Below are 25,273 nucleotides of genomic sequence, written 5' to 3'. Positions count from 1 at the left end.
TCTCTGACTTTTCCAGACGTTAGGAATGTGTGTGACCTCAGATTTACATGAGATGTGCCTTTTAAGTATCTCTTCCTCATTTTTTTGTCATTCTATCAGATGGATGAATCGTTTGGGTCTCGCAGCAATTGGTTACACACCTGATGACAAGGACATTCATCCAGACGAAGGTAATGCTTCAGTGATTATAATTAGGAGAGGAGAGCAGACAGCAGAGATCTGTTCAGTGTCTCAACAAACTTGGAGATGTCATAACTGACTCCTTTATTAACATTTGGCTGTATCTTTTCAAATACCAACTTTTATAAGAACCCTTGAAGAACTCCAGTTACTGGTGCCACCACCAAAGAAAATAAAATCCTGAGTAATAATTTTAAGAAATATTTAAAATAAGTGATAAAGAGAATTCAGGGTTCAGGTTGAGGTGTGATCTCCCAAATCCCACCCCTAAGGGATGCCCCCTAAAGCAAGTGAAGACACCACAAACCCAGGCAACATGTGCTTTTTGTGCTTCCTGAGCTCAGGTTCCAGCCTTGCCTTTTCCCATCACCCACAGTGGAATTAATGCTGACATAATAAAGTGTTGAGGCGTCTGGAATAAAGTTTCTCTTTGACAGTCTGTGACCTGAAGTTGGGGTTTAGGTGCCCAACCTGCTTTCTGTGACGCTGCCCTAAAGCATTTGGAGATTCACGTGCAGATCTGTGTATCTCAGTGCCAGACATTCCCACAAGCCTGTTCCTTCTGGCTGCCAAGCCCTGTGGGTGACTGGGGAATGTTTACCTGGCCTTGCTAACGATGTTTTTAAAATGTGGGACCTGCTTGGTTGTGGAAAAGCACAGGAGTGAAACCGGGAATGCTTTGTTAGCAGATTACTGGAGCGAGAGTGACCAGGACGACGTCGATGGCTCGCTCACCCTGAAGCAGGAGGGCTCCTCAACACTGTGTGACACCTACCATCGAACACCCTCAGTGAGTCCCAAATGTTGCATTTGACAGTAGGTCACCAAACAATCTCTGTGTGCCTTGAGTTGCACTTTCCCCGTTTCGGAACATTTAATTGCTGTAAAGGTGGAATAAAGCCGGATCTGACTGTAAGAGTGAAATTATTGCTGTTCCTCATGAGCCAGGACCTGGAGGTTTCCATAGCAAGTCAGTTACAAAGGAAGGAGAGGTAAATATCTCCTGACAGATCTGTCACCACACTGTAAATATGACTTTTTTTTTTAGGGTTGGTGAGACTACACCTGATAATAGGAACAAATATTCAAATGTTGACTTCACTGCAGAGCATGAAAAGAATGTGGTGGATGGGATAGTTTGGATTAAATGAGACTGTTTTTCAAGTATGAGTATTGGATAGTGGGGGATGGAGATTAAGGTCAGCTCACATTCACGCAGTAATCATGTTTTAGTTGTTCTTCTCAGAACAAATCTTTCTAGGCAGGGGGTTTTTGTTACAATATTGTGTACAATACCATAGTATTGATAGTATTGCAAATAGAACATTTCTATTAGACAAAACACAGACAGGCTGTGATAATTATTCTATGTTTCTAAACACAGATAGGACTGTTCTCTATTTTTCTTTCAGATTTTTCTTCAGCGTGAATGACATGATCCTCACACAGCCAGAACTAAAGAAAGAGTGACTGAGACAACAGCATCACATGGGTGAAGTTCAGACTGATTTTCACCCATGTGATGCTGTTTTATCAACTGGGATACAGGTTAAGCCCCTCCCTTTCTGTTTTTCCACATTTTTGCCTTTCTCTTTGTTTTTGAATTAAATTTATACACAGACCCAGCAGAATTAATTCAAATAATTCCAGAAGTTCAGCAGTCCCCCAGTCAAAAATCTCCCTGGGTGCTGAAATTTTTGTTCTTTGGGTTTAGTTTTTGGTTTTTCTCCTTTGGCTGAATACATATCCCCTATAAAGAGAAAGTAAATCCGATTATGGTTTCTTTTTGGAGACTCCCATGTCTTCAAGGCATACTGCTGGACTGAGTGTAAGCTGGGCAAGTCTTCAGGAAACCTGCATCAGTGTTATACTGTTCTTTCCATCAGGAGTTGAGTGTGGGCAGAGAATGTGCAAAACAAGAATAGGGAGTGGTTAAAATATAGCACTTGCATAAAAGTTCTCACTGCTAATTATCTTCTGTTTCCTCTAATTATCTTCTGTTTCCAGAGGTTCATGTTATGACATATCAAGCACATCAATCCATTGATTACTATATATCTCATCATTTTCTACACCACAGTCCCTTTCTTGGCTCTGTTCAAAGCCTTGTCTCACGATTAGGTGTTTCTGTGTCTTCCCAGGTGAATTCCTCCAGCCCCTTCCCCGAAGCCAAACAAGGCCGACACTTTTCGAGCGAATCGACGTACTCCCATTCCTCTGCCGAGGATTCCCGGCAGGATGCAGCAGGCAGCACACACTCCTCGGGATGCAGACCCCCCTACCGAGAGCGGCGCTCGTGGCAGGACCTCATCGAGACCCCCCTGACCAGCTCAGGGCTGCACTTCCTGCAGACTGTTCCTCCCGAAGCCGAGTACTCCAGCGGCCGGCCCGGAATGTCCCCGGACAAACGAAGACAAGCCACGCTGCCAGTCCAGAGGAGACATAATTTTGAGCAGGACGGGCCTTTCCCTCTGGTGGAGTGTCCCAGGGGACACAGCTCCCATGGCAGGCCCCAGAAACAACGCAGCCAGAGCCTCCCCCGGAACAGAGACGTCAGGGGCAAGGGCCGGGTAAAGTCCATCGAAGGGATGGATGACAGTCTGGAAGAGAAAGTTCCCATTAGGAGGCATAACAGTTTCTGTGCAGAAGGTGAGCTCTGGGAGATGTTCTGATCCTCCTGGCTGCCATCAAAAGCCAGGGCAGTATTGCCATTATTCCCAGCAAGTTTTCTGTGGTTGAACCGCTGGATGTTGGCAAATTCATCCGTCACTACACAGGAATTCATATTTGAAATTCCAGGAGGTAACACTAAGAATAGAGCTTTGGGATGATCCAAAAGTTCTTGTTTTATCAAAACAAACACTGGGGAACTGTGTAATAGGGTTAATTTATTCATGAAGCTGCAGTATTGCTGGGTTTAGAGACTTGGTCGAAGCAATTGGATTTGTTGTCAGGTTTCTTTATTTTCTTTCAGAAAACATAAAAGAGATTGAAGAAATCACAGATGGTCTGCAGGAGCTGTACAAAACCCTGGAAGAAGCCAGTCTGTCAGCTTTTGGGGAGCAGCGTCCTTCCACCAAGCAGGAGTTCCGCAAGTCCTTCGTGAAACGATGCAACGACCCCGTTATCAATGAAAAGCTGCACCACATCAGAGTTCTCAAGAGCACTTTAAAAGTAAGGCTTTAGCACTGACTTTGGGATAAGGAGCATAACCTTGTAAAAGTATAATCATAGAGTCACAGAATGGTTTGGGTTGAAGGGACATTAAAGCCCACACAGTCCCACCCTCTGCCATGGGCAGGGACACCTTCCACCAGCCCAGGTTGCTCCAAGCCCCATCCAACCTGGCCTTGGACACCTCCAGGGATGGGGCAGCCACAGCTCCTCTGGGCAACCTGTGCCAGGGCCTCCCCACCCTCACAGTCAGGAATTTCTTCCCAATATTCCATCTAAACCTGCTCTCTGGCAGTGGGAAGCCATTCCCCCTTGTCATGTCACTCCATGCCCTAAATCTCTTAATGTTTTCCATGGACGAGGCTTTCTTTGTAGCTTTAAAATTAAGTTGCAAATAAACTAAAACTCCTTGAAAGCAAACATGTTCCAACTTAAGGGAAAAAAAGAATGATTATTTGGCACTCTGTATAGGCATGTTGTGGCGAGTGCCATGGACTGAGTTGTCAAATAGTTTAAGCTGTAATGGTTCCTGAACTTAGGTAAAATATTAAACTGTTCCTGGCACTTTGCATTAAAGTAAAAGAAGAAATAAAGTGCTGAAATATAAGATTTCATTTTGACATGTCTTTCTGGAATTTGCCAGGCAAAGGAAGGGGACCTCACAGTAATCAACAGCCTTCTGGATGATCCCAACTTAACATCAAAGAAGTTCAAAGATTGGAAACTAAAGAACTATGAGTTTTTCCTGGACATTTGTGAGTACAGTGGTGCTGGGAAATCCCAAAATGGAGCCTCTGAACTGGGAAGCTCAGCCCCAATGCTGACACACACACACTCCTTCATCGAGACCCATGTGTGACAGGACTCAGCCTGAGTAGCTGCTGGGTGCCCTGAAAACCGAGTCAAACACTGGCATATTTATTGATAACACACTCAGCAGTACTGTAAATACTTGGGTAAGAGAATAGTGCCACAGGATGCCTCCTACATTGCATGAGAAGACAATAATATTTTAAATGGATTTTTTTTGTTTGCTGTTATCAACCAATGTCCGTATCAAGCTCTGCATTAGGAAGAAGTGGTGCAGAAGTGTAACTGAATATAAAAACCAGTATATTTAAAGTACTGTACTAAAATTAAGCTTATAGTATGAGCTCCTACAATCATTTTATATATTTAGATATATATAAACACATATCTATGTATATAAAATGTAACATGATAGTTGACATTTCCTTTTAAAATGCCCTAAAGTTCACATTTTCACACACTGTTCCTTGAGGAAAAAAAAAATATAAAAATGAAGGCATAAATCCATTGGCCGCTCTCAGAGATGACCATTTATTTTTGCAACATTTCCAGGTAGTGACCATCTTTGCAAATAAAAGGACAGAGTTAGCAAAATGTAAACTCAATCCCTATAGTGTGCCTTAAAATGTACACTGTACATCTAACAAATAGACCCCAGTCTGGCCCTATGGGCACTCTGTACATGCCATTAGATACTGTGTTTTTAACATGCTGTGCCTGCCTTTCCAACGAGGGAACAGGAGCAAGCAGGTGAGGCACAGAGGTAGAACAATGTTGGTTGTTCACTAATGCTGCAACTTCAACTGGTTTTAATAGAATTTGAAGTATTTCATGGTGAAAGAAAAAAAACCATCTGCGCTGAGTAAGGTACCTACTGCAGGTTTTCATCCTTTCTTCACTGTGAATTTAAGTGACACATGACTGTGAGTCACAAAATTCAAAAGGAGAATGAGAAGGAAGTTTAAAAAACTCCTGAGCTAATCAATTCCATTCTGTGACATCTATAGCTGAGTAAATTATTCAAAGTTATATAATGTCTGGCAATAATTTTTAACTGGTAGCAGTACTTTTAGCACGTGGGTGAAGTGATTCAAAGCATCATTTGAAAGTCAATCTGTATGGATTGGTTTGGGAAGACACACAAGTCACACGGGGTATTTCACTTCCTTGCCTGGGTGAAGAATGGTTTCTAAGAATCAGATTTTGGAGAAAATACTTGTATTCTTGGGGGGGGGGGGGAGAAGATTGTTCTGAATGCTAGTGAACATGAAGTTCAAACACAGTCACAGTTTTCTTTGACTCTGCTTACCAGAATATTTCTGAAAGGCAGAAGGAAGGGGATGTGACTAAAACTGATGTCATTTCACTGAAACACAGACATTCACTGAGAATTTTTTCACAAGATAAACATAGTTGTCTCCCATACGTCAAGGTGGATAAAATCCATGCCATTCAATATAATACTGAACTTAGTTTAAAATGTTATCTCAGTGAGGTCCCAGTATCCAGGGAGAGATTTAATTTTTCCCAAATCCAGAACCAGGTGAAGGTGTCCTGTGTGTTTAGCTCTGTCTCCACAGAGCAGCTGGGGGGCCTGACCTTGGCTGGCCATCTGCCCTCACTCCCCCTCCTCAACAGGGCAGGGGGAGAAAATGTCGTGGAAAAGCTCCTGGGTTGAGATAAAGACAAGGAGATCACCTACTAATGGTTATCATGGGCAAAACAACCCTGACTTGGGAAAAAATTCATTTACTGGCAATTTAAAATAGAGTCGCATAGTGAGAAAAAAAAAAAAGACAAATTAAAAACACCTTTCCCTTGCCTCCTCCCTTCTTTCCAGGTTCAATTTCATCCCTTTATTCCCAGCAAGCAACAGTATAAATTATAGAATCTATTTAGAAAGCAACTCATACTTACATGCAAGCACTGATGGATGCTCACAGAATTAGTTAAATAGATGGAACTTTCAATATTCCTAAAGAAATTTAAATTTGCCTTTTGTTTCAAACCCAAAAGATGGTTTGTGCTTTCATAATAAAAAGATCTATATTATTTTAAAATAGCTTTCCACTGTATAGTCACTCAAGAGAGAAATTACAATTGTCCACTGAGCCTATTCAGTGAAGTCTGAGTAAACAGGGAAATAAGGTATTTCTCTTCTAAAATGCTACTTATAGATGCAGCTGAAAATGATATACATAATTTGGAAGATATATTTCTCAGAACTAACACAAATAGGAAGGAAAGTAGATGATCTCAATTTTAAGTTAAAATAGATTTCTGAAGTACGAGTAGAAGATATAAATAGTTGTGAATTCATACTTTTGCTCAGCTTATCTTTCAAATCTTGCAGTGTCATGAGATGATTGTTCTGAAATTCTCAGAATCTGAGTCTGCCTTTTGCTCCTGGAGAGCAGCTCTCAGCAAACGTGATTTGCACTGAACAGGCCAGATGAATTATCCAGGACATTCATAAGGTGAAATGAGATACATTGGAGAAATTTCCTGTAACGGGCTTAAGATTAATTGGGAGAAAAGTCTGAAAGATTTATCTGACGTTGCTTGTGCCTTAGAGCAAGCAAAATCTAATTGCTAAATTAAGCAATACAAAGACTTTATTCTTTCCCAAATCTCAGCTGGCTTTTGGGAGTCATTTCAGAAGAACTTGTCATACTTCTTGCATATGAACTCAGCTCCGACCTGCAGCCCTGCCCTCCCCACCACGAGTTTCTTCCTCCTGGCTGTAGGTACCAATTTGGTACAGAAAGTAATGTCCAAAGTCAGGGTAGCACAGTTATCCAGAATCTCACCACCTTTGAAATCACTGGAAAGCAAAGTGCAATACAGACACTGTACTTAAAAACCCATGCACCAAATCCTGCTTCTGTATTAAAATATGTTAAATTTTCCTAGACCAACAGGTATTTAAACACACTGTACAAAGCAGCTGGAATTGTTGTGGTAGTTTGGATCCCATGTTTTTCAATAAGAAAAAAACAAGTCTTGGCTGTCGAGCTCATCAAGGGAAATAAACAGTCCCAGTACAATACATTTATTAATTTACAAGATTTCCTGCCTGAATGCTCAGGTAAAACTTGGTTCTTAACATGCACAGCTACACAAAGAGACTGTTTGGATGTGTTTTATTGATCTGGATCTTATTAAAGTTAGTGTCTTCATTGAGAATTCTTGCAGGTAAAATGTCTCAGCCCACAGACTCTCCTGAGACTCCATAAGCTGAGTCTTTTTGTAACTGGCTATTTTTCATTACAACTGATTTAATGTTCCCCCGGAGCTACTGATTCCTCTCTTGTTTTAATACTGTTCTATATTCAAGTGATATCTCAGATCTCTGAAAGTATCTTGGTAGCTCTTTCTCAGCATCACTTCCTGAGAAAACTGAGACATTTTTCTTGGTTTCAATAATTTAAGTGAAAATTTCCCTGAGCTTGCTCTAATTGATATGAACAAGAACCAATGGAGGAGCAGCAGTTTCTCACCAGTCTGTATTTTCAGCTCCAGGCTGCTGCCTTTTGAGCTGGAAATTGTGGTGCTCCACTGGCTTTTTCCAAGGAAAATGAAAGGAGTGTTGCAGAGCATTGCTCTCTGTACATGGCCCTTAACTCTGTTCTTACTCTTCAGCAGTCACAGCCCTTCGGGCCAGAACACTCCCTCTGGTCCAAGGTCTTGTGAAGGACAGGGCAGGGACCTTGGAGGGAGTTACTTTACTGGGAAGGGCTCAGCCTCCTCAAAAATTGTGGAATTCCACTGCTGACCTTTAAAAGGCTTCGCTTTAAATATTAATGGGACTTCTGGGAGAAAAATGAAGAATCTGGTAGGAATTGTTTAACTTAGCACAAATCTGAGGAGAATGAAGAAAATTCTTATATTTGTCTCAACAAAACCAGCCCCATCTGCCACAGCTGGCAGCTGCCCCCAAACCAGAACACAGAGAGATCCTGACTCTGAATCTGGATCCAGTCCTGGGGAGATTCCCTAAGGAAGAGAGCACAGGCCTGTCTGATTTACTGGGCTTCAGCCTGAACACCCCATTTATGGGACACCCAGGGTCCTGTAGGGAAATTTTAGAGAAATAAATGGTGACTTGATCTCATAAAGGATTTTAATTTCTCCTTAGTTTTCACAGAAGGGAAATGATGCATTTCCAGGGAAGACAGAAGGGCACGGGTTTTCCATGGTAGATTTCCCACGTACCACATGCCTTAGGCCACTGAGCTAAAATCTCATTAGAGACAACACAGCGTCTTCCCTGCTGCCAAATGATGTTTATTTACCACTAGGACAAAATGGGTAATAGCAGAAAATACTGAAGAAGCAATATTAGCCCATTAATTTATATTCAGTAATAAAAAGCTCTTTTTCTTCTGGAATGTTTCCCTCATTAAAACTAAGGCTCAGGGTAGGTTTTCCAGGCAAAATGCTGTGAGGAAAGGTCCCCCATGTCCCATCCCAGAGGAATTCACATTGCGTGGCTGAGGCTCTCAGTGGGTTAAGTGGGCACAGATCTGAAAATCACATCTGAAAATCACCCCTTAGCTCTATCAGCTGATGTATGGAAAACACATGGCTATTTAAACCAAAACTAGTAAGTTGTATTCTCTTAGTTGATGTTTATAATTATTTTCTTTACTCCCATTACATACAAGCATGATAATGTGTTTCTCATCAGGTCCACTCACTAATATGTAGGCAGGGGACTCTACTCTTGATATAACTAATTGACAAAGAAACAGGTTTTTAAAGCTTAGTTTCTGCATTTTACGGGTTATACCACACTTGCACATTCGGGAGGAGGATTAGAGATAATATTGTTTAAGCTTTTATCAGGTTTTGAGATAGGTGATACACTGCTGGGAGCTCCTCTTAATTTATATAATTTATATAATTCAGACAGATACTGCCTTCAGGAAAAGAACCATATTCACTTTTAATGCAGGCCAGGCAGGTCTGTCTATTTTCATTGAGCACACATGTGTGTTAGAAGTGACTTTGTGCATTAATGCCACTGTATGAGCAGTATTTGAAAGGAAGCAATGCTGTATAAATGACAAAATACGTCGACAACCTGCTGTTTGAGCAGCTAAGCCCTCTAGCTTCTGTCCTCACATTTCTAGAATATTGTTCATCCTCAGGCGTTGGTGAGGGTATCAATACAGACCTTTTTACTGACAGTAAGTGCATCTGTCTGAATGCTGCAGATTAACTAAGGATGTCCCATTAAACATATTAACTACTGCATTTTTTCACTAGCAACCACGAAGAAAATACGTCTTAACAAACCGTGTTCACTGGCCAAAACACCAGTAAGACCCTGTTACCAGTTAAGACTTCTGTTTTACTGAGAAACAAGGACTTCAGCTTAAAAATCCGATGAGAAAACAGGTTAGGATATAAGAGAAATGCACTAGTACTAATAAACTTTTTACATTTGACACATACTGTATTACAAAGACAATATCCTTGTAAGACCATTAATTGCTGGGCCATAGGTGACTTCTGTCTAGGTTACTAACTAGCTAATAAACCTTGTATAGAGCCTTTTTTAGATAACGCTTCCATGTATGAAAATATAGGACACCCTTGTACTATGGCTTGCACTTTACTTGCATTAAACTGTGAAGTAGGCTGTAGTAATGTCTTTGTATATTCAGGGGTTGAAATGCCAAAGCACTGGAGTATCGTACTGCTGGTGTTCAACCTGTCCCACGTGTGTTCTGCAAACCCCACCAACTCAAACCTTTAGCAAATAACGCTCTGGGGTCTCCATGGTCTTTGTTTCTTTGTAAATAGAAACATTCTTACTGTTTCTGTAGCAATAGGAGGTTATAAACCAAACTTTCACTAGGACTGTTTTCAATAACAAAAAATAAAAAAAAAAATAAAATAAATAAAAAGAATAAATCTATAGCGCCTTGTATAAAAATCATGGAGACTCCATGACCTGTGGGCATTTTTGTTTACAAGCAGTATGTATATATGTATTAGAGGCAGAACTGTTATTTATCACAAAGTTATGTTGTGGATGACTCTTTCTTAAATAAAAATATGTTCTCTGTCATTAAGAAAAATTAAGTATTTTAGAGCCATCTCGAGACGTTTGAAGTGTCAAGCTTCAAATACGAGCAATCTTCCATGTTTCAGCCTTGTTTTTCTAATCAGAACTGAGAGGTAATGGCAAACCCCCTGTCCATGCCAGGGAAAACGTCGGAGTTGTAAGTTTTTGAGCATTCTGCAACTTTTCTATAATGCCCATCTTGCTTAAGCGCTTTTCTGAGCAGATACTCCACAGTAAATCCTCAGCTCACAGATGCTACAGAGACAAAATTAACTGCTTAGACTAATACAGGTCAAACAAGGTTTCAACCCCTGGATAATACAGTATTTCTTCAGTTTCCCAACAGTATTTTTAATTTTATACTTGTCTATGTTGAGAGATGACCCAATAGTTTCTATAGGCAACGAAAATTAGGTTTCTTTTCTTCCCTCTTTCCAGATGGGTTCTGTGTGAATTACTGTAACCGGCTGCGTTTTTTCTATCACAGATTATTAACTTGTTAACTTTTTGTGTGTCTACAATGAAAATTTATGAATGGAAAACTTCACTGTGTGTTGCTCACTGGGCATATACCTCATGGTACATTGCACAGACGTGTAAGTTGTAAGTTGCACTGCAACATTAAAAAAAAAAGGAACATATTGCTCTTTTTTCAAAGATATTAACTTATTTAAGAGATATAGTCTGTACATTATTAAAAAAGAAAAGGAAAAAAAAAAAACATTTATTCTTCCTAAATTCAAACAAAGCTTTTGTTTTGGGAGGGTTAAAAAAAAAAAAAAAAAGTTGTAAACTTCAGTTGTAAATTTGGACTTCAATAAACGAATTATCTGCACTTAGATTGCGTGTTTAAGGATGTTTGTGGGGGGTTATATGTGATCCCGGCTGACGGAGATCCCGCCCCGGCTGAGAGCGATCCCTGCCCGCTCTAAGGTCGACCCCTGTCCTCCTGAGGGCCATCCCGGCTGAGGGCGATCCCTGTTCCCCTCAGGGCGATCCTTGTTTCCCTGAGGGCGATCCCTGTCCTCCTGGGGGCGATCCCGACTGAGGGCGATCCCTGTTCCCTGATCCCGCCTGAGGGCGATCATGGCTGAGGGCGATCCCTGTTCCCCTCAGGGCGATCATGGCTGAGGGCGATCCCTGTTCCCCTGAGGGTGACCCTGGCTGAAGGCGATCCCTGTCTGCCTGAGGGCGACCCCGGCTGAGGGCGATCCCTGTCGCCCCGAAGGCGATTCTCTGCCAGCGACCCCAGCCCCGCCTGAGGGCGACCCCGGCCGAGGGCGATCCCCGTCCCCCTGAGGGCGACCCCGGCCGAGGGCGATCCCCGTCCCCCTGAGGGCGACCCCGGCCGAGGGCGATCCCCGTCCCCCTGAGGGCGACCCCGGCCGAGGGCGATCCCCGTCCCCCTGAGGGCGACCCCGGCCGAGGGCGATCCCCGTCCCCCTGAGGGCGCTCCTGCCCCGCCTGCCCGCGCTCCCGCCCCGCTCGCCGAGCCCCGCCCGGCGCGGCCCTTCCCGCCCGCCGTACGCGGCGCTGCCCAACATGGCGGCCAAGGTGAGTGTCCCGCCGCCCTCAGCCCGGCTCTGCTCCCGCGGCCCCGCCGGCCCCGCTCCCCTCACGGGCTCCCGGGCTCGGGGCAGCCGGGAACGCTCCGCGGGGCCGCTCAGAACCGCCCGGCCCCGCCGGTGCGGCCGGGAAGGAGCCCCGGGTGCCTCGGAACGAGGGGTCAGGTGAAGGAGTTGGGCAGTGACAGGGCTCTGTAGGTGGAAGGAGCTGGTTCAAGAGGGTGGTTAAATTGTACAGCAGGGAATAAAATAAGTATTTCTCTCCTGGTTGCTCTCCGTCTACTTGCAGCTCCTGAAACACTTGCAGCTCCTTGCCGGAGAGATGAATATCGGGGCGGTAGTTCGGTAGTAACGTTATGAAGTGTTGGTGGTGCTGTGCATCACTGAAACAAGGCTACGAAATCTCGCTGTTACAGACTAACAGGGGCGCGAGTTTCTAAATACCTTTAGTTGTAAAGATAATGCAGTGTCTTTAAACAGAGAAGAACGTGCATGTAAGGACCTAGGCTTTTACTCGAGTGTTTAGACAGGTTTTGCAGTTAAATTGATGAATAGGTTGTTCTCACATGAATCTTCATATTTACTTTTCAAGAGTATTTAAAATGTGTTTATATCACAAGTGAGGACAGCCAGAGAAATGAAAATGAAGCACTTTACTTTAGTGTATTATGGGAAAAGGACCTGTTTTGGCTTTGCTGTTTGGCTGGGTGATCTTGTACTGTTGTAGATCAGTACATAAATCTGAATGTTTCGGTACCTTTAGTGAGGTGACCTAACTTTATGCATGTTTTTTATTATTTACTATAAAAAATTAATAGCACTTCATTCTATGGGTCCCCATGTGGCACACAAAAATTAAAACCAAATCCCTGGGGTGTCAGTGAGTTGAGTTGAAGGAGGATGCTCTGCTGCCCTTGTGTGTGGTTTTCTCGTAGTTGTCATTAGAGATTTATAAGTACAAACCCAAATGAGGATACTGGACTTGGCATAGAAGCTTCTGGCAATCCTCATGTCTCCTGTAACTGCTGGGAAAAATAAAGCAAAAACATGTGAGACCTTTCTGTGATCTACCTCAAGACATCTGAGTGGTAGGAGAAAGCCATAAACCCATGATATTATTCTTTAATTAATATTTCCATGGAAAATATGAGGTACCTGTTAAGTGTTAATCTTTCTTTAATCTGGCTAGTAGGTTCCAATTTGTGATAGAGAACTTGTGTCTTTTTGGATATAAATGCATCAGATTTTTGCATATACCCCACTCTTTGATTACCTTGATTGTTTTGAGGCAGTTCCTGCCTTCAGGACAAGTTTCCTGCCTCCTGCTCCAGTTCTTGAAGCAAGCACACAGAATTTACAGTTTCAGTGAGAAACAATGTCTTGAAAATTAGCATAAATTAAATATATGGATTTCTTATGGTTTAGTTTGTAGTCTGCATCTTTTGAGTGGAAGATAGTGAATTCTTTGTAGTGATGCAGCTTTTAAACTTCTTTTTTAATAGAATCTGTGTTTTTGATACTTGATAAGATTCCAGCACTTTGAAGCAGATTGTTTGAAATGCAAAGACTTAAAGCCAAAGTTATCCAGGTACATTTGACAGTTTTATTATTCTATTTTGATTAGTTTTACTCTGGTTCTACCGTTAAGAGGCGTAGCTGTAACAATTTCCTGCTGGGAGAGCCTGTAATACATTTCTTCAGCAAATAATTGCAGTTCAGCCTTCTCATCAAAAATAACACCATGTCTGTTTTTCTTTGGTGTGCTTTTCATGCCTGGGGAAAATAAACCTGCTGGTTCTAAGTGTTGCAGTGGCAGGAGCATGGCAATGGTGATACAGAGAATATTTGAACTCTTGTCATTGACCTTCCCTCCCTCCAGAACATTCAGGCTGGTAATTCTTAGTACCTGTAATTCTGGTGGTGTTTGGGTCTGTGCCCAGACAGAATCCAGAGACATCAGCTGGGCTCATGGCTGTTGTAGCTGCAGCTGTTTCCTGAATTCATGAAAAGGAAGATTTTTGATTTCTTTAGCTAAACAGTATATGAATTTTCTTGTTTCATTCATAGGGCCTTTTAAGTAGTTTTTAATAAAATAATTTTAATAAATGGATACTACAAACAACTTAAATAATCGAGGTTTTTTTAATGCATCCCATCATTAGGTAAGGAACAGGATAAACAAATACAATTTCTTCATACTTTCTCACTTTCAAATTTAGTTTTTCTTCTTGTAGCTCCAGAAAATTGATTTTGTCCTGGTGGCATTTTGTACTGAAATAAGCAATCTGAATTATGATAGGTTTTAGACAGTTTTTTTCAATAAATCTTCAAAAATACAGACTTATTATGATGGACATCCCTTCCTAGATTCTTTACAGAGACTCTTCTGTAGCTCAGACTGTGGCATTTTGCTCCAAGGAACACTGTCAGAAAGACAGTTTTTGTGTTAATTGGGACTTATTTTGATTATCCCCCTCCTCTCTCACCTGCTCTCTGTTGGGTGCTGGGAGAGTTGCCTTGAGGTACCTCTGTGCTGAATGGATTAGAACTTAATTTTCCTTAAGGGGTGATGGAAGCATCAGCTTGGCTTTGAACACAGAATTCTTCCTGGTATTTTAGACAGAACTGTTGTCAGTGGTCTCCAACTTTTTCTTTACCACTGTAATTTGAGAAAATCATTGTATAAGTCAGAAGAGGTTCCTAAAAGGCATAAGGTTTATAAAAGGTTTTAAAAGTGACTTGTTTAATCCAATATTTGATCAAGCCCAAGGGGAATGTTTATCTCTGCATTAAGACTTCCTTTTTTCCTCTGTCTGTCCCAGGTGGCAAAGCTGGCAGCTGTTTCTTCTGGGCTGCCTTTTATATGTATTACTGTCTATGCAGCAACAGAAAAGGGATCAAAAAGTCAGCTGGTGAAGCCAGATCAGGTACAGATCTTACTGTTTGTTCATCTTTAAACAATGCTAGAAAAACCTGCAGAATTCCAGCTCTTTCCATTGGATTCTGTTACCCAGTAAATCAAACACACAGCAAAGAAACACGTGATAATAAAGTAACTGTCCACTATAGCTCAAATCACAGAATCATATCATAGAATCAACCAGGTTGGAAAAGACCTCTGAGATCATCAAGTGTTTGTTTGTTAAAAAAAAACCCTCAAGTATGTTTATTTTGGTACGCAGTTTAAAAATATACTAATACATTAAATATCAGGGATCGTTAAAGCCACTTTTTTAAACCATATCTAGGTGTGCATTATTATTTTCAGGGGAGATGGGAACCAAACCACCACATTATATATTTAATTTGACAGTGCAAACAAATGAGAAACTGTTTAGACCAAGAATTCACTGGGTTAGACAGCAACAACAACAACAATAAAACGTGAAGTGTTGCAATACTAAATTAGTGAAGTTTTATCTCATTTTCTTTGTTACAATATATCCAGGCTGACGCCAGAAAAGTCTTTTTCTATTGTGCAGTTTCTAGTAATACACACATCCATCTTCCAACTGTTCTTGCTCATGCCTTTGCTGAACAAAAGATCTTTTGTCATGCTCAGTACTTGTGTTTCTTAGATCCTGTACAACAGTTTCAGTTTTAGTTTCTGAAGAATGACGTGAGGTCACCCTTGTGCGGAGTCAGTTCGTACTCCCGGGCGGGGGCTTTCTTTGCTGTAATGGGAACACTGAGGGTTTGCAGGCTTGAAAACCCCTCTTCAGTGTCCCCAGTGTGAGAATACAGAACCATCTCCTTCTTTTGCAGCTCCCAATTTACAGTGCCCCCCCTGTGACATCGAGGTACGTCGAGGAGCAGCCGGGGCAGCTGCAGAGACACCTCTCGACAGTGCGACAGACAACCGGCCGCTACCTGGGCTGGTGCCAGGTCAGGAACACCCACACAGCTCCCTGCACTGCTGACAGCACTGCCCACACCACTGAAAAACAGCTCCCTTCACCCTGCAGGGTTCTCTGCAGTGCCTTGTCTTAGCATACACTGATGATTTAGGATGGGAAAGCGAACCATTTTTCTACGGCTGGAGTAGGTCAATTCTTGGCAGAACTTGGTAGCATTTGGGAGTCTGGAATTCCAGTCTGTGGAGTGAGCTGCTTCCAAAGGGCAGGTTAAATGACCTGGTTTAGGTACTTAGGGAGGACAAACTGCATCCCATGTACCTGTTAAAATAAGCTGTCACTAACTAGTCATTCCAAAATACCTCCCCACTGTTACTGCATGTTCTAGGTGTAGAACTGGGATACCTGTCACTCTTCTCTTACCTGCTGGTAAACAACACCTTTACCCTGGCTTTTGTGAATAGATTTTCTGCTTATATTTTGCTCTTCCAAATCAGACCCTAATATTTGAAAAAGGCAAAAAAAAAGTCTTCCTGTATTTTCTTGAAATCGTGATTCCATTGGTCTGTGAAAATCTTGTCAGTGACTGCATGGCTGAAATGATCTGGTTATAAATCTGTATCAGCCTTCTACATGCCCTTAATCATTGAGAGTTCCTGACATTGAGTAGCAGTGACCTCTGGTGGTACAAATTCCCTGTTGCTTTTACAAACTAAAAGGCAAAGTCAGTTCTCCTGGGAAAGTCTCTCTAGGGAAGAGAAGATTGTATTTTATAACTGAGTTTTCTTAGCTTATGCAGTCAGTGTCCAGGTGTTTTCCTACTCTACAGTTTTGTTCCTGAGATGTCAATTTTGAAAGTGAGCTTGCATTAAAGAGCTTTTTTTTTTTTACTTAATTGTCACTGGAAGTTTTATAAGTATAAATATGTTTGTCACAAAGGGGGTAGATCTCTGCACAACCTCTGTAGAAGTTCACTGATCTGTTTGGTTTTTTTGAAGTTACACAAGATTTCTTTGTCTCATTGTGCTAAGCCATATATAAACATCTACTTTTGCAGAGATTTTAATCTTTGTTTGGTTGTTTTTTTTAGACTGCTTATGTCTTTGTTAAAAATGGAATAACGGGTTCAATTCAATTTGGAAAAGGTAAGCAAGTCACATATCTCTCCTTTCATCTATATTAACTCACAGTACAATCAAAACTTAGAACTAAGCTTTCCTTTTTCTTTATTAGAAACTAACATTTTGCAAACCACAAAAAAAAGTACTTATGGAGAAAAATTGTGAACTTTGCTGTGTTTTGAGGGCTGTGCTTCTGGTTCTGATAACACATCTGGAAAATGCACATTCCCATTCATTAAAAATATCCAGTCGTGGACTGTTTGCAGTTCTGGATATTCATAATTTTACTTCCATCTTTATTCCTTAAGTAGGAAAGGAGAGGATTTAAATTTAATTGCTGTATTTCTTTATTTTTTTTTTAATTCTAAGATGCTTACATTTACCTGAAGAACCCCCCACCCGAATTTCTTCCCAAGGTCAGTGTCATTACGGTCTCAGGCTTGGCTGGAGTGGCCCTGGCAAGACAAGGTAGGAGTTTGCTTATTTTCATTATTGGTGTGACAAATGTGTAGCATGTAAGAGTTTCAGTGGTTAGAAGACTTTTCTGAAGCATTGCCAAAAGCCTGTGTAACTTGTATTAAAACCCTCCTTCCTGGTAAATTGAAGGGACATTATTCAGTACAACTTTTAGAAGCTGGCTAAGAGCTCACAGAGCAGGATTAGCCAGATTAATGACACAGTTGTTCTTCTCATTTTTCACAATATTGGAAAGCCTAGTTCAGAATATCAGTATCTCCTTGCACATGTGTCTGTAGTAATAGTTGTGTTTAACTGCTACAATTACTTAGCTTTACATTTCATTATTATTGTCTAATTATTCAAAATATTTGGCTTTATACAGGTTCTAGATTTAAGAAAATTGCTTATCCATTGGGACTTACCAGTGTAGGGTTTTCTGTGTGTTACCCAGCTCAGTCAGTGGTCATTGCTAAGGTAAGTTTACTTGCATTTGAATATTGAATTAACTGTGAATTTGGTCATAGCATTCCCATTTCATTTGAATTTAGCATTCTGGGATTGGGAGTCAGAATCCACATGCATCTTCATTAAAACATATAGTGCATCACAGGTGTTGATTGCATGGCTATAAAAATCAATAAAAGAACTGAATTTAAAAGTACAGTCTCTTGATTTTTAACTGATGAGACAGGAAAATTTAGTTGGTTGTGTTTGATTCTAGGACTTACCAATCTTTTAGTTAAATGGTGAGGCTTAAGTTTTGACAGAAAGATTTGTGAAACATTATCCTGAAATCTGATTGGGGAAAAAACTGGGCCAGGGCATCTCCTGGGACTTTTTCCTTTTCTGTTTCTGTGTTTGATCATTTCCAACTTAGTGAGACAAGTCTGGATCCTTTCAAACTGGCATTCAGCCTATTGTGCCAACACTGCACACTGTTGGCAACAAAACAATGTTGATTTCATTTGGAGTTGAATTTGAAGGTGAATTTAGCATGGGAATGTTACCTGTGGATTTCTAAAACCAATTTAAGCATTATTTGGGATTTGCTTGATATAAGAGAAACAGGCAGTAGATCTTGAAAAGTAGATGATTCAAATGTCTTGGTGTGGGGCCAAACGTGTTCTCATGCAAATGTGATGAATTGCATTGGAATGACCTGTGTATCTTTGTATTTTCAGAGCTGTTGTAAAATTGTTTTTCTAAAAAAATAGGTAACAGGGAAGAAGTTACTTTGTTGGAGTCGTCAGACCTATGAGGCTGTGAGATCACTGTGGGCAGAAAAGGAACCTGTCACCAAGGTAGGACTTGTGAAGTGCTGGCAACTCCTACATTCAGAGGGAGAAAAAACCTCTTTATATTGACCTATTGCATATGGAAAATTTATCCTGGGTTTTGACATTCTCTTCTCCAGGATAACCTTTCCTTACAGAGGACACTTTCTAACCATGACATAACTCTTGTTCTCCTCTGAATTTTCTCTAGTTTCTCTGCTTCTTCTCTGCCTTTAGGGGATTTTGTATGGTGTTTGTGATTTTTAAGTGAAGTGGTCAAAATAGGTCATAGTAAACCAGCTGAGGCCTTGCCAACAGTGAGTAGAGGGGAATATTAACCCCCTGTAAATCACATCTGGAACTTGGGTTAGTGATCCCACAATTAAATGTGTTTCTTTTTGCAACCTGAAAGAGTTTTTTCTCAAGTGGAAACTTAAAAACCCTTGACAAAAGTAGCACTTCCCTGAGTAAAATTTCAGCTTTGTGCATAATTCTTTTTGCTCTTTTCAAAGAAAATGAAAGTTTCTCAGTTATATTAGCATTTAGAAGAATTTTCCTTTAAATTTACAGTGCTTATTGTTATGTAGCCCTCACCTTTTATTTCCTCTGAGGAGCCCAAATGGAATCCTGAGTTTTGAAAATGACATTCAGATAACTGGCATTAAACTGAGAGTGAAACAAGAATTGATGTGGTACAGACAGTTTCTGTTAACTTCATCTTTTTTCCCTGAGTGAACCCTGTTCCCAAAACATATTATTTTTCATTACTAGGGTGTTATTATGATTTATTTTTATTTCTTCTGCTAACTAGGGGTAGTAAGTGTTCTGTAAAAACTCAATGCTGTTTCAACCCTGTGTAAGACTTGAGGTTCCTGGGCTGTAAATGAACTTGTGAAGTACTTTGAGAGCCTCAGGTGAAAACACAGTATCAGACTTAAATATATACTCATGACAAAATCCTTTTCACGTGATAATAAAGTTATTCTGTCTGATCTGTGGGGTTCTTCCATGCATTTCATTTTTTCCAGCTGGGTTCCTTGTGTGCAGCTGACTAGCTGAATATCACTGGATGATGTCATATCTGAAAATAATTTCATAAAAGAGAAGCTTCCAGGTTGAAAGTTTGATTTGATAATAATGCATTAAGCATATCCCCATATGCTTTCTGTTATTAATGTTTGGTTCACAGCTGCAGCCAGAGCCAAAACCAATTACACAAGAAGATAAGAAGAAAGGAATTTCTAGTAACAAACCTGGGTCTGCTGTTGAGTCAAGATCATTGAACAGAACAGAATCTTCTCCAGTAGAGTCTTGGAGCAATAAAGATCCAGTGCCTTCATCAGGTGAATTAAATGTTTCAACTGTAATCTCAGGGCAACTTGCAAATCCAATTAGTTGACTTAATTTTGTAGTTACTCTTGCTCTAAAATGGAGCAGACTGTCACTGCATATTATTCTTGAGAGTATATTCTACACCCTCTCATTTAATACATATTTCAGAGCCTCAGGGAGGAGATGATTTTCTCACTGTGGACCCTGTCACAGTACCAGAATTTTTATATATTTGCTGTTCACTCAATAATGTCTGAGAACTGACATTAATGAAAACCAGCTTCTTTTGTAGGCCAAAATAAGGAATAATTCCAATGCAAAACACACAGAAAGGTTTTAATTTGGATCATAATTAGAAGGTTGAAGTCTCAAATGGGGTTCTTGACTTATAGCCTTTGCCAGCAGTCCAGAGATGACACATAGTGGAATGAAAAAGAGGAATGTGTAATTGAGAAATGAAGCACTGGATTTTATTTTGCAGGTTTTCTGCAGGGGTTCTTTGTGCATCTCAAGTGGTTGAGATAATCAGCTAGATCATGTGACAACCTATTTACATACAAATATTTGATAGTCCAATTGGTTACAGAAAATAGTGGAATTGCCTATTAAAGGAGAACTAAATTTGTTTTAAAATACTGTTACCTTTGTAAGGGCAGTGTCTGAATTTTGTTACTGAAACCTGTTACTTCTCTTTATTGTGTTCTTTACCAGAGCTTTTTTTTTTCCTGGAAAAGAAGCAGAATGTATTTGAATGGGGGTTTTAATATTTTTTTTTCCACTTAGTTACATTCACATCTTTCCTTTGCACCTGTATTTTTTCTGATTTAGTTTGTGGAATGCTTTGATGCATTTTTACATTTGCTTCAGGCCAGACTGTCTTTAATGGTTTTGTGTATGTAGATCTCTTCTGTCTCTGCTTTCACAGGTGGAATTAGTTCATGTCCCTGATATAGCCAGAAATATCCATGCCCTAAATTAATCTGTGTTGTCAGAGATGTTTAGGGTTAGGGTTATTTTCTCTAGCCCAAATGGGGCAAAGCTTTCAGGAGAACACAGCACCCTTTGTTAAGCCAGGGGATGTAGCTGGAAAAGAAGCAGCCCAGGAGCAGGAGGCACAACCCTTGAAAACCTGCCTTTATATTCCCTTCAGTGCTGGAATTGCAGTGTCATTAAACCTGTCAGTCTGTGCCTTATCATTCAGGGTGAGTGTGAGGGCTCAGTGTTTTCAAAAACTTAGTTCAAGGCTTTTGGAAGTGATGAAGTGAAAGTAGGTAAGAGTGTTTGTCTTCATCTGGAATTCTTACCATCTGGCAGCAGCTCCAGGGAAGATCCTGATTGGGCTGGTTTTGGGAGACAGCTCTGCTCCTGGGAGCAGTGGGGCAAGAAAGACTGGAGATATTTTCCATGCCTCAAACTTCCCTTCCTTTCCATGTGTAGGGCAAAGCATCACTATTTCTTCTCTCACTCTGCTGTATTCAGGAAGTGGTGTTGGAGAGAGTGGAAGTCCTGCTCTCCATCCACTGCTGTATGCTCATAATTCCAACCCCTTGGCCTTGTCCAGAGTTTGAACTAGAACAGACAGATTTTGATCTTTTGCAAGTGTTTGATAATACAGAAATTCTCAAAACGTGTCATTAAGCTTTTTTCCCCTACAGCTCAAATACATGTCTATATTTAATTATTTTTTTTTTAACATCTCTAACAGGAACAGTGAAGACACCAAAATTTAAGCCTGATCCCAAACTTATGGACCACGGACAGGCCAGCCCAGAAGATGTGGATATGTACAGTACTAGAAGCTAAGCCAAGCCTGCTTACAAACTGCAAAATGGCACAGATAAGGGGGAGGGAAGAAGGGAAGGAATAATCCTTACAATACATACTCTGTGAGGTATAATTTAATCAGACATTTTCCTATCTCAGTTTGCATTATTGACTTCCATGATTCTGTTTAGTGCATATTTTATTTCTGACTGAGAATTCACTCAGTGTCAGTGCCATTAGGGAGACACCGAGAAAATGAGGTTTGTCAGTGTCTTCTCCCAGTGAGGTTTCTCTGTGCCAAACTTGTTAATAAATGTCACTTCACAAAGGATATTTGGAAATGTAAACATATCTCTGCTTCGGCTCAGATGTTCATTGATCTGAAAGAGGAATGTGAGGGATGGGGTTTGCACAAAGGCTTCTTTGCCTTTTTTCTTTCAGCTCTGGAATGAAGTGCAACTTCTTACTGGTCTGAGCACCCCTGAAAGCTTGTGGTTATGTTGTATGAACAGCATTGTTTTTAATGCTTCTGTAAACTTTTTTTTCATTGCAAAATAATTTGATGTTGTTTGCCTCTTTCACAAAGGTGAATGGAAACAGCTCCTTGTCCTGCTTCTGATGTTTTTAAGTGTCACTGAAGGTGGGAAAAACACACAACTGATCTCTGAACATCCTTTATAGACCGTGAATCACTTTTCACCTGCTTCTAATACTTTGAAGAACTGTGTGTAAATTGCTCAATCCATGAAAGTGATACTGAGATTATATAAAATCCATTAGCAACTTTTAGGATGTTGGAAACCTGTAATTTCAAGGTGTTAAGTGCTGACAGATATTAAAAATGCAGAAGTAAGAGACAGCCAACTTTTTCTCCCCAGAACTTTGTATGCAATACGCATTGACCTTGGGAGGATTTCTGTGATGTTCTTTTTCCATAAGAATGAGATTAGAAATTCATTAAGTTTCCTTAATGATGAAACTATCAAACATTACATTTATCATTGTGTTTATTGCTCTAGTTCTGTTCATCCTCCATTTCTCTTCATTCTTTTTTCTGCCAATTCATGAAATTATGGGCTTTGCTATAGAGGTGGAAGCAAGAACAAACTATACAAGCAGATAGGCTAAAACCTGAAATGCTGCTTCATATGGATGTGTTCTCAGCACTGGGATGTGAAGGGATGTTTGTTCCTGTTCTCCATGAGAAGAGATTCCTTCTTCCAAGGCTGCTGATGCCAAGGCAAATGACTGGTGACATACAGGGAAACAGAATTCCCAGTGTCCCTGTGGAACCAGCAGGAGTTGTGAGGAGATGCTGCAAGGATGGAATGTGCACAAGGCACAAGTGGTGAATGAGGAAAAGAAGTACTAAAGCTTTTGTGATGGCTCAGAAACAGATAAGTATTGGTATTTTAAAATCCAAATTTCAGGCAGAGTGTCAGACTTTGTTACACAGGGTCCACTGGAAGGTGAAGTCAGTAAATGTGAAGTTTAAAGAAGAGGAATTCTATTAGTTCAACTTGCTTGGAACAGCTGACTTAGGATTTGATGTGTTTTGTTTCTTTAATCATCTCTTAAGGCCCAGGAATTCACGCAGCAATCAGAGGATATTAAATCAGTCTTCAGAGAGCTCCTGGACAAGACACATTTAGTGTTTCATCACAGAGAAAGGAGTAGAAAAATTAGATGGCTGGGCTTCATATACCATTTCCAGGGAAACAGGTGAAGACATAAGGCAGGAAGTGGAAATGGTGGAGAAATTATCATTTTCAAGTGCAAGACTAGATGGCAGAGATTGTATTATGTCTCCCTGTGATCAGGTTCTGGTTAAAAAACATGAAGAAAAACCCATCTCCTCTACTCCTCAATTCTGTTAAATTCTAACTGCCCTTTGATGATGTGCTACCACAAGTCAGCTGGAAAGGTAAGGGGATGCAGATTTGGTTGGATTTTGTAGGAGTTTACTGTGGTGAGATTTTTCAGGATATAGTGAAAAACTATGACTAAGGGTAATAGTAATAATATAACTAGGACTCCTGGGAGCAGGGAGAGAAGCCACCTTGGATAGCTGTTAGGGAACCAGCATGTCTGCCCTTTCCAGGCAAAGAGAAGTGCCAAAAGCTGCTTTGGGCCTTCCCAGACTTTGAGGGCATTTCCATTCCAGCCTTGTGACACCAGTGCAGTGTCTGGTCTGCACGAGGTCCTTTGGCTCCTGGGTGGTTGGGCAGGAAGACTCAAGTGTTCTATGCAAACAGCTTGTGTTACACCCACTGATTCTGCAGGTTGTTCATGCTGTGCATGGCCACGGTACACAAAGCTGTATTTCAAATTACTGCTCAGGACAAAACTGTAATAGACCTACACCTCAGAGTTAAATCAGCATTCCGAAGTTTTACAGACATCTTCTGGGACATAACCTGAAATTGTAGTTCCTGCCCCCTGTGATGAATGAGCAGGATGAGGGATGCAGTCCTAGAGCCCACAGAATGGTGTGCCTGTGCTGAGCCATTTCTTGGTGGGTGAGAGCCCTGAGCCAGCAGGGGTTATTCCAGCCTGGGGTTTCCCAGGTGGCTGCCCCATCCCTGGAGGTGTCCAAGGCCAGATTCTTTGGGGCCCTCAACAACCTGGTCTAGTGGAAGGTGTCCCTGCCCCTGGCAAGGGATGGAACAAGATGGTCTCTAAGGTCCCTTCCAACCCAAACCATCATTATCATCATGATAAAGATGATGTTAGTGTCACTTCTTAGTTTTTTCATCAGCTGAGATTTCTCCTTCTCATCCTTCTCTACAAGGCAGGGTAATTTTCTGTTTGTTTCATTTGTATCAACAGTTTTTGTTTAATATCCCTCCACAGTTGAAAAGCTGGGCTAAGATTAGAGGCTTGGGTTTTAGGACTGAAACACATCCAGCTGAAGAAAACTGTTCCCTCTGTGCAGCCAGAGAAAGAGGGACAAAAGTGTGGAAGGTTTTGTATTCTGTGTGGTGTGTTCTGTGCTTTCAGGTCAGGCATCTGAGCCTCCAGGGTTTATATAATACTCTACAGGTGACTTGTTCCAGGTAACTGCAAGCAACTGTAGCCACATGTCTGTATTAGTAATTTCTAGTAAAGGTGCTATGCAATGGCTTTAAAAAAGCAAATTCAGATCTCCATGATGCCATGGCTTGTGAGTCTTCAGTGTAAATATGTGCCTGACTTGATCTCCTTAAGACTTCAGACCCAATAGGCAAATCTGTTACAATGAAAAATTAGCATAAGACAGGGGAAAAAGTTGCATTGCGAGACATGGTTTTATTAATTTATAGTGAAACACTTTGAAATGTCTCTCAAATGTATCACTTAAAGTCTATTTCAAAAATGCAATAATACAGTAACATAAAAGTAAGAACATATAGAGTAATTTTTATATGTTATATATTTGTGAAAAATTCATTGTCTTAAAGAACTGGGTCACGTGTATTTTATAATACAGAAACAGCTTTAATGCATGTTTTTTTATTTATGACTGATTGTATTCGATATAGGGAGATTTGGAACTTGTTGATATTAATTTTTTATTTACATAAAACTGATTGTGATACTTTATTTTGTCATATCGCTGTGAAGCACCTGGAAATAAAGGGTGATAAGACACTTTTTAAAAGTTAAGTTGAACTTCTGTCTGTTG

General features: G+C 40.7%; 2 protein-coding genes across 2 annotated transcripts in view; both read left to right on the top strand.

Annotated features, from left to right (window-relative positions):
- The window catches only part of LOC127470455 (connector enhancer of kinase suppressor of ras 2-like), a 169,022-nt gene extending 163,626 nt beyond the window's left edge, over nt 1-5,396 (top strand). Inside the window, exons 20-24 of the mRNA XM_051785997.1 lie at nt 100-170; nt 867-970; nt 2,322-2,829; nt 3,155-3,354; nt 3,998-5,396. Of these exons, the coding sequence (XP_051641957.1) occupies nt 100-170; nt 867-970; nt 2,322-2,829; nt 3,155-3,354; nt 3,998-4,213 (1,099 nt within the window). The 3' untranslated portion in view covers nt 4,214-5,396. The remainder of the gene's footprint in view (nt 1-99; nt 171-866; nt 971-2,321; nt 2,830-3,154; nt 3,355-3,997) is intronic.
- A 6,338-nt stretch (nt 5,397-11,734) lies between these two features.
- Nucleotides 11,735-25,254, top strand: APOOL (apolipoprotein O like). Its single transcript, XM_051786571.1, has 9 exons — nt 11,735-11,794; nt 14,628-14,732; nt 15,571-15,690; nt 16,750-16,804; nt 17,150-17,248; nt 17,622-17,713; nt 18,454-18,540; nt 19,703-19,856; nt 21,551-25,254. Exons 1-9 carry the CDS (start codon nt 11,783-11,785, stop codon nt 21,646-21,648), a joined length of 822 nt encoding a protein of 273 aa, XP_051642531.1. The 5' UTR covers nt 11,735-11,782; the 3' UTR covers nt 21,649-25,254.
- Nucleotides 25,255-25,273: the final 19 nt, after the last annotated feature.

This window comes from Manacus candei, unplaced genomic scaffold (assembly GCF_025592945.1).
Source record: "Manacus candei isolate 608988 ecotype Guabito, Panama unplaced genomic scaffold, ASM2559294v1 h1tg000003l, whole genome shotgun sequence".
Classification (NCBI taxonomy): Eukaryota; Metazoa; Chordata; class Aves; order Passeriformes; family Pipridae; genus Manacus; species Manacus candei.
Note: the sequence above shows the minus strand (reverse complement) of the source record. Positions and strands in the feature narration are given on the sequence as shown.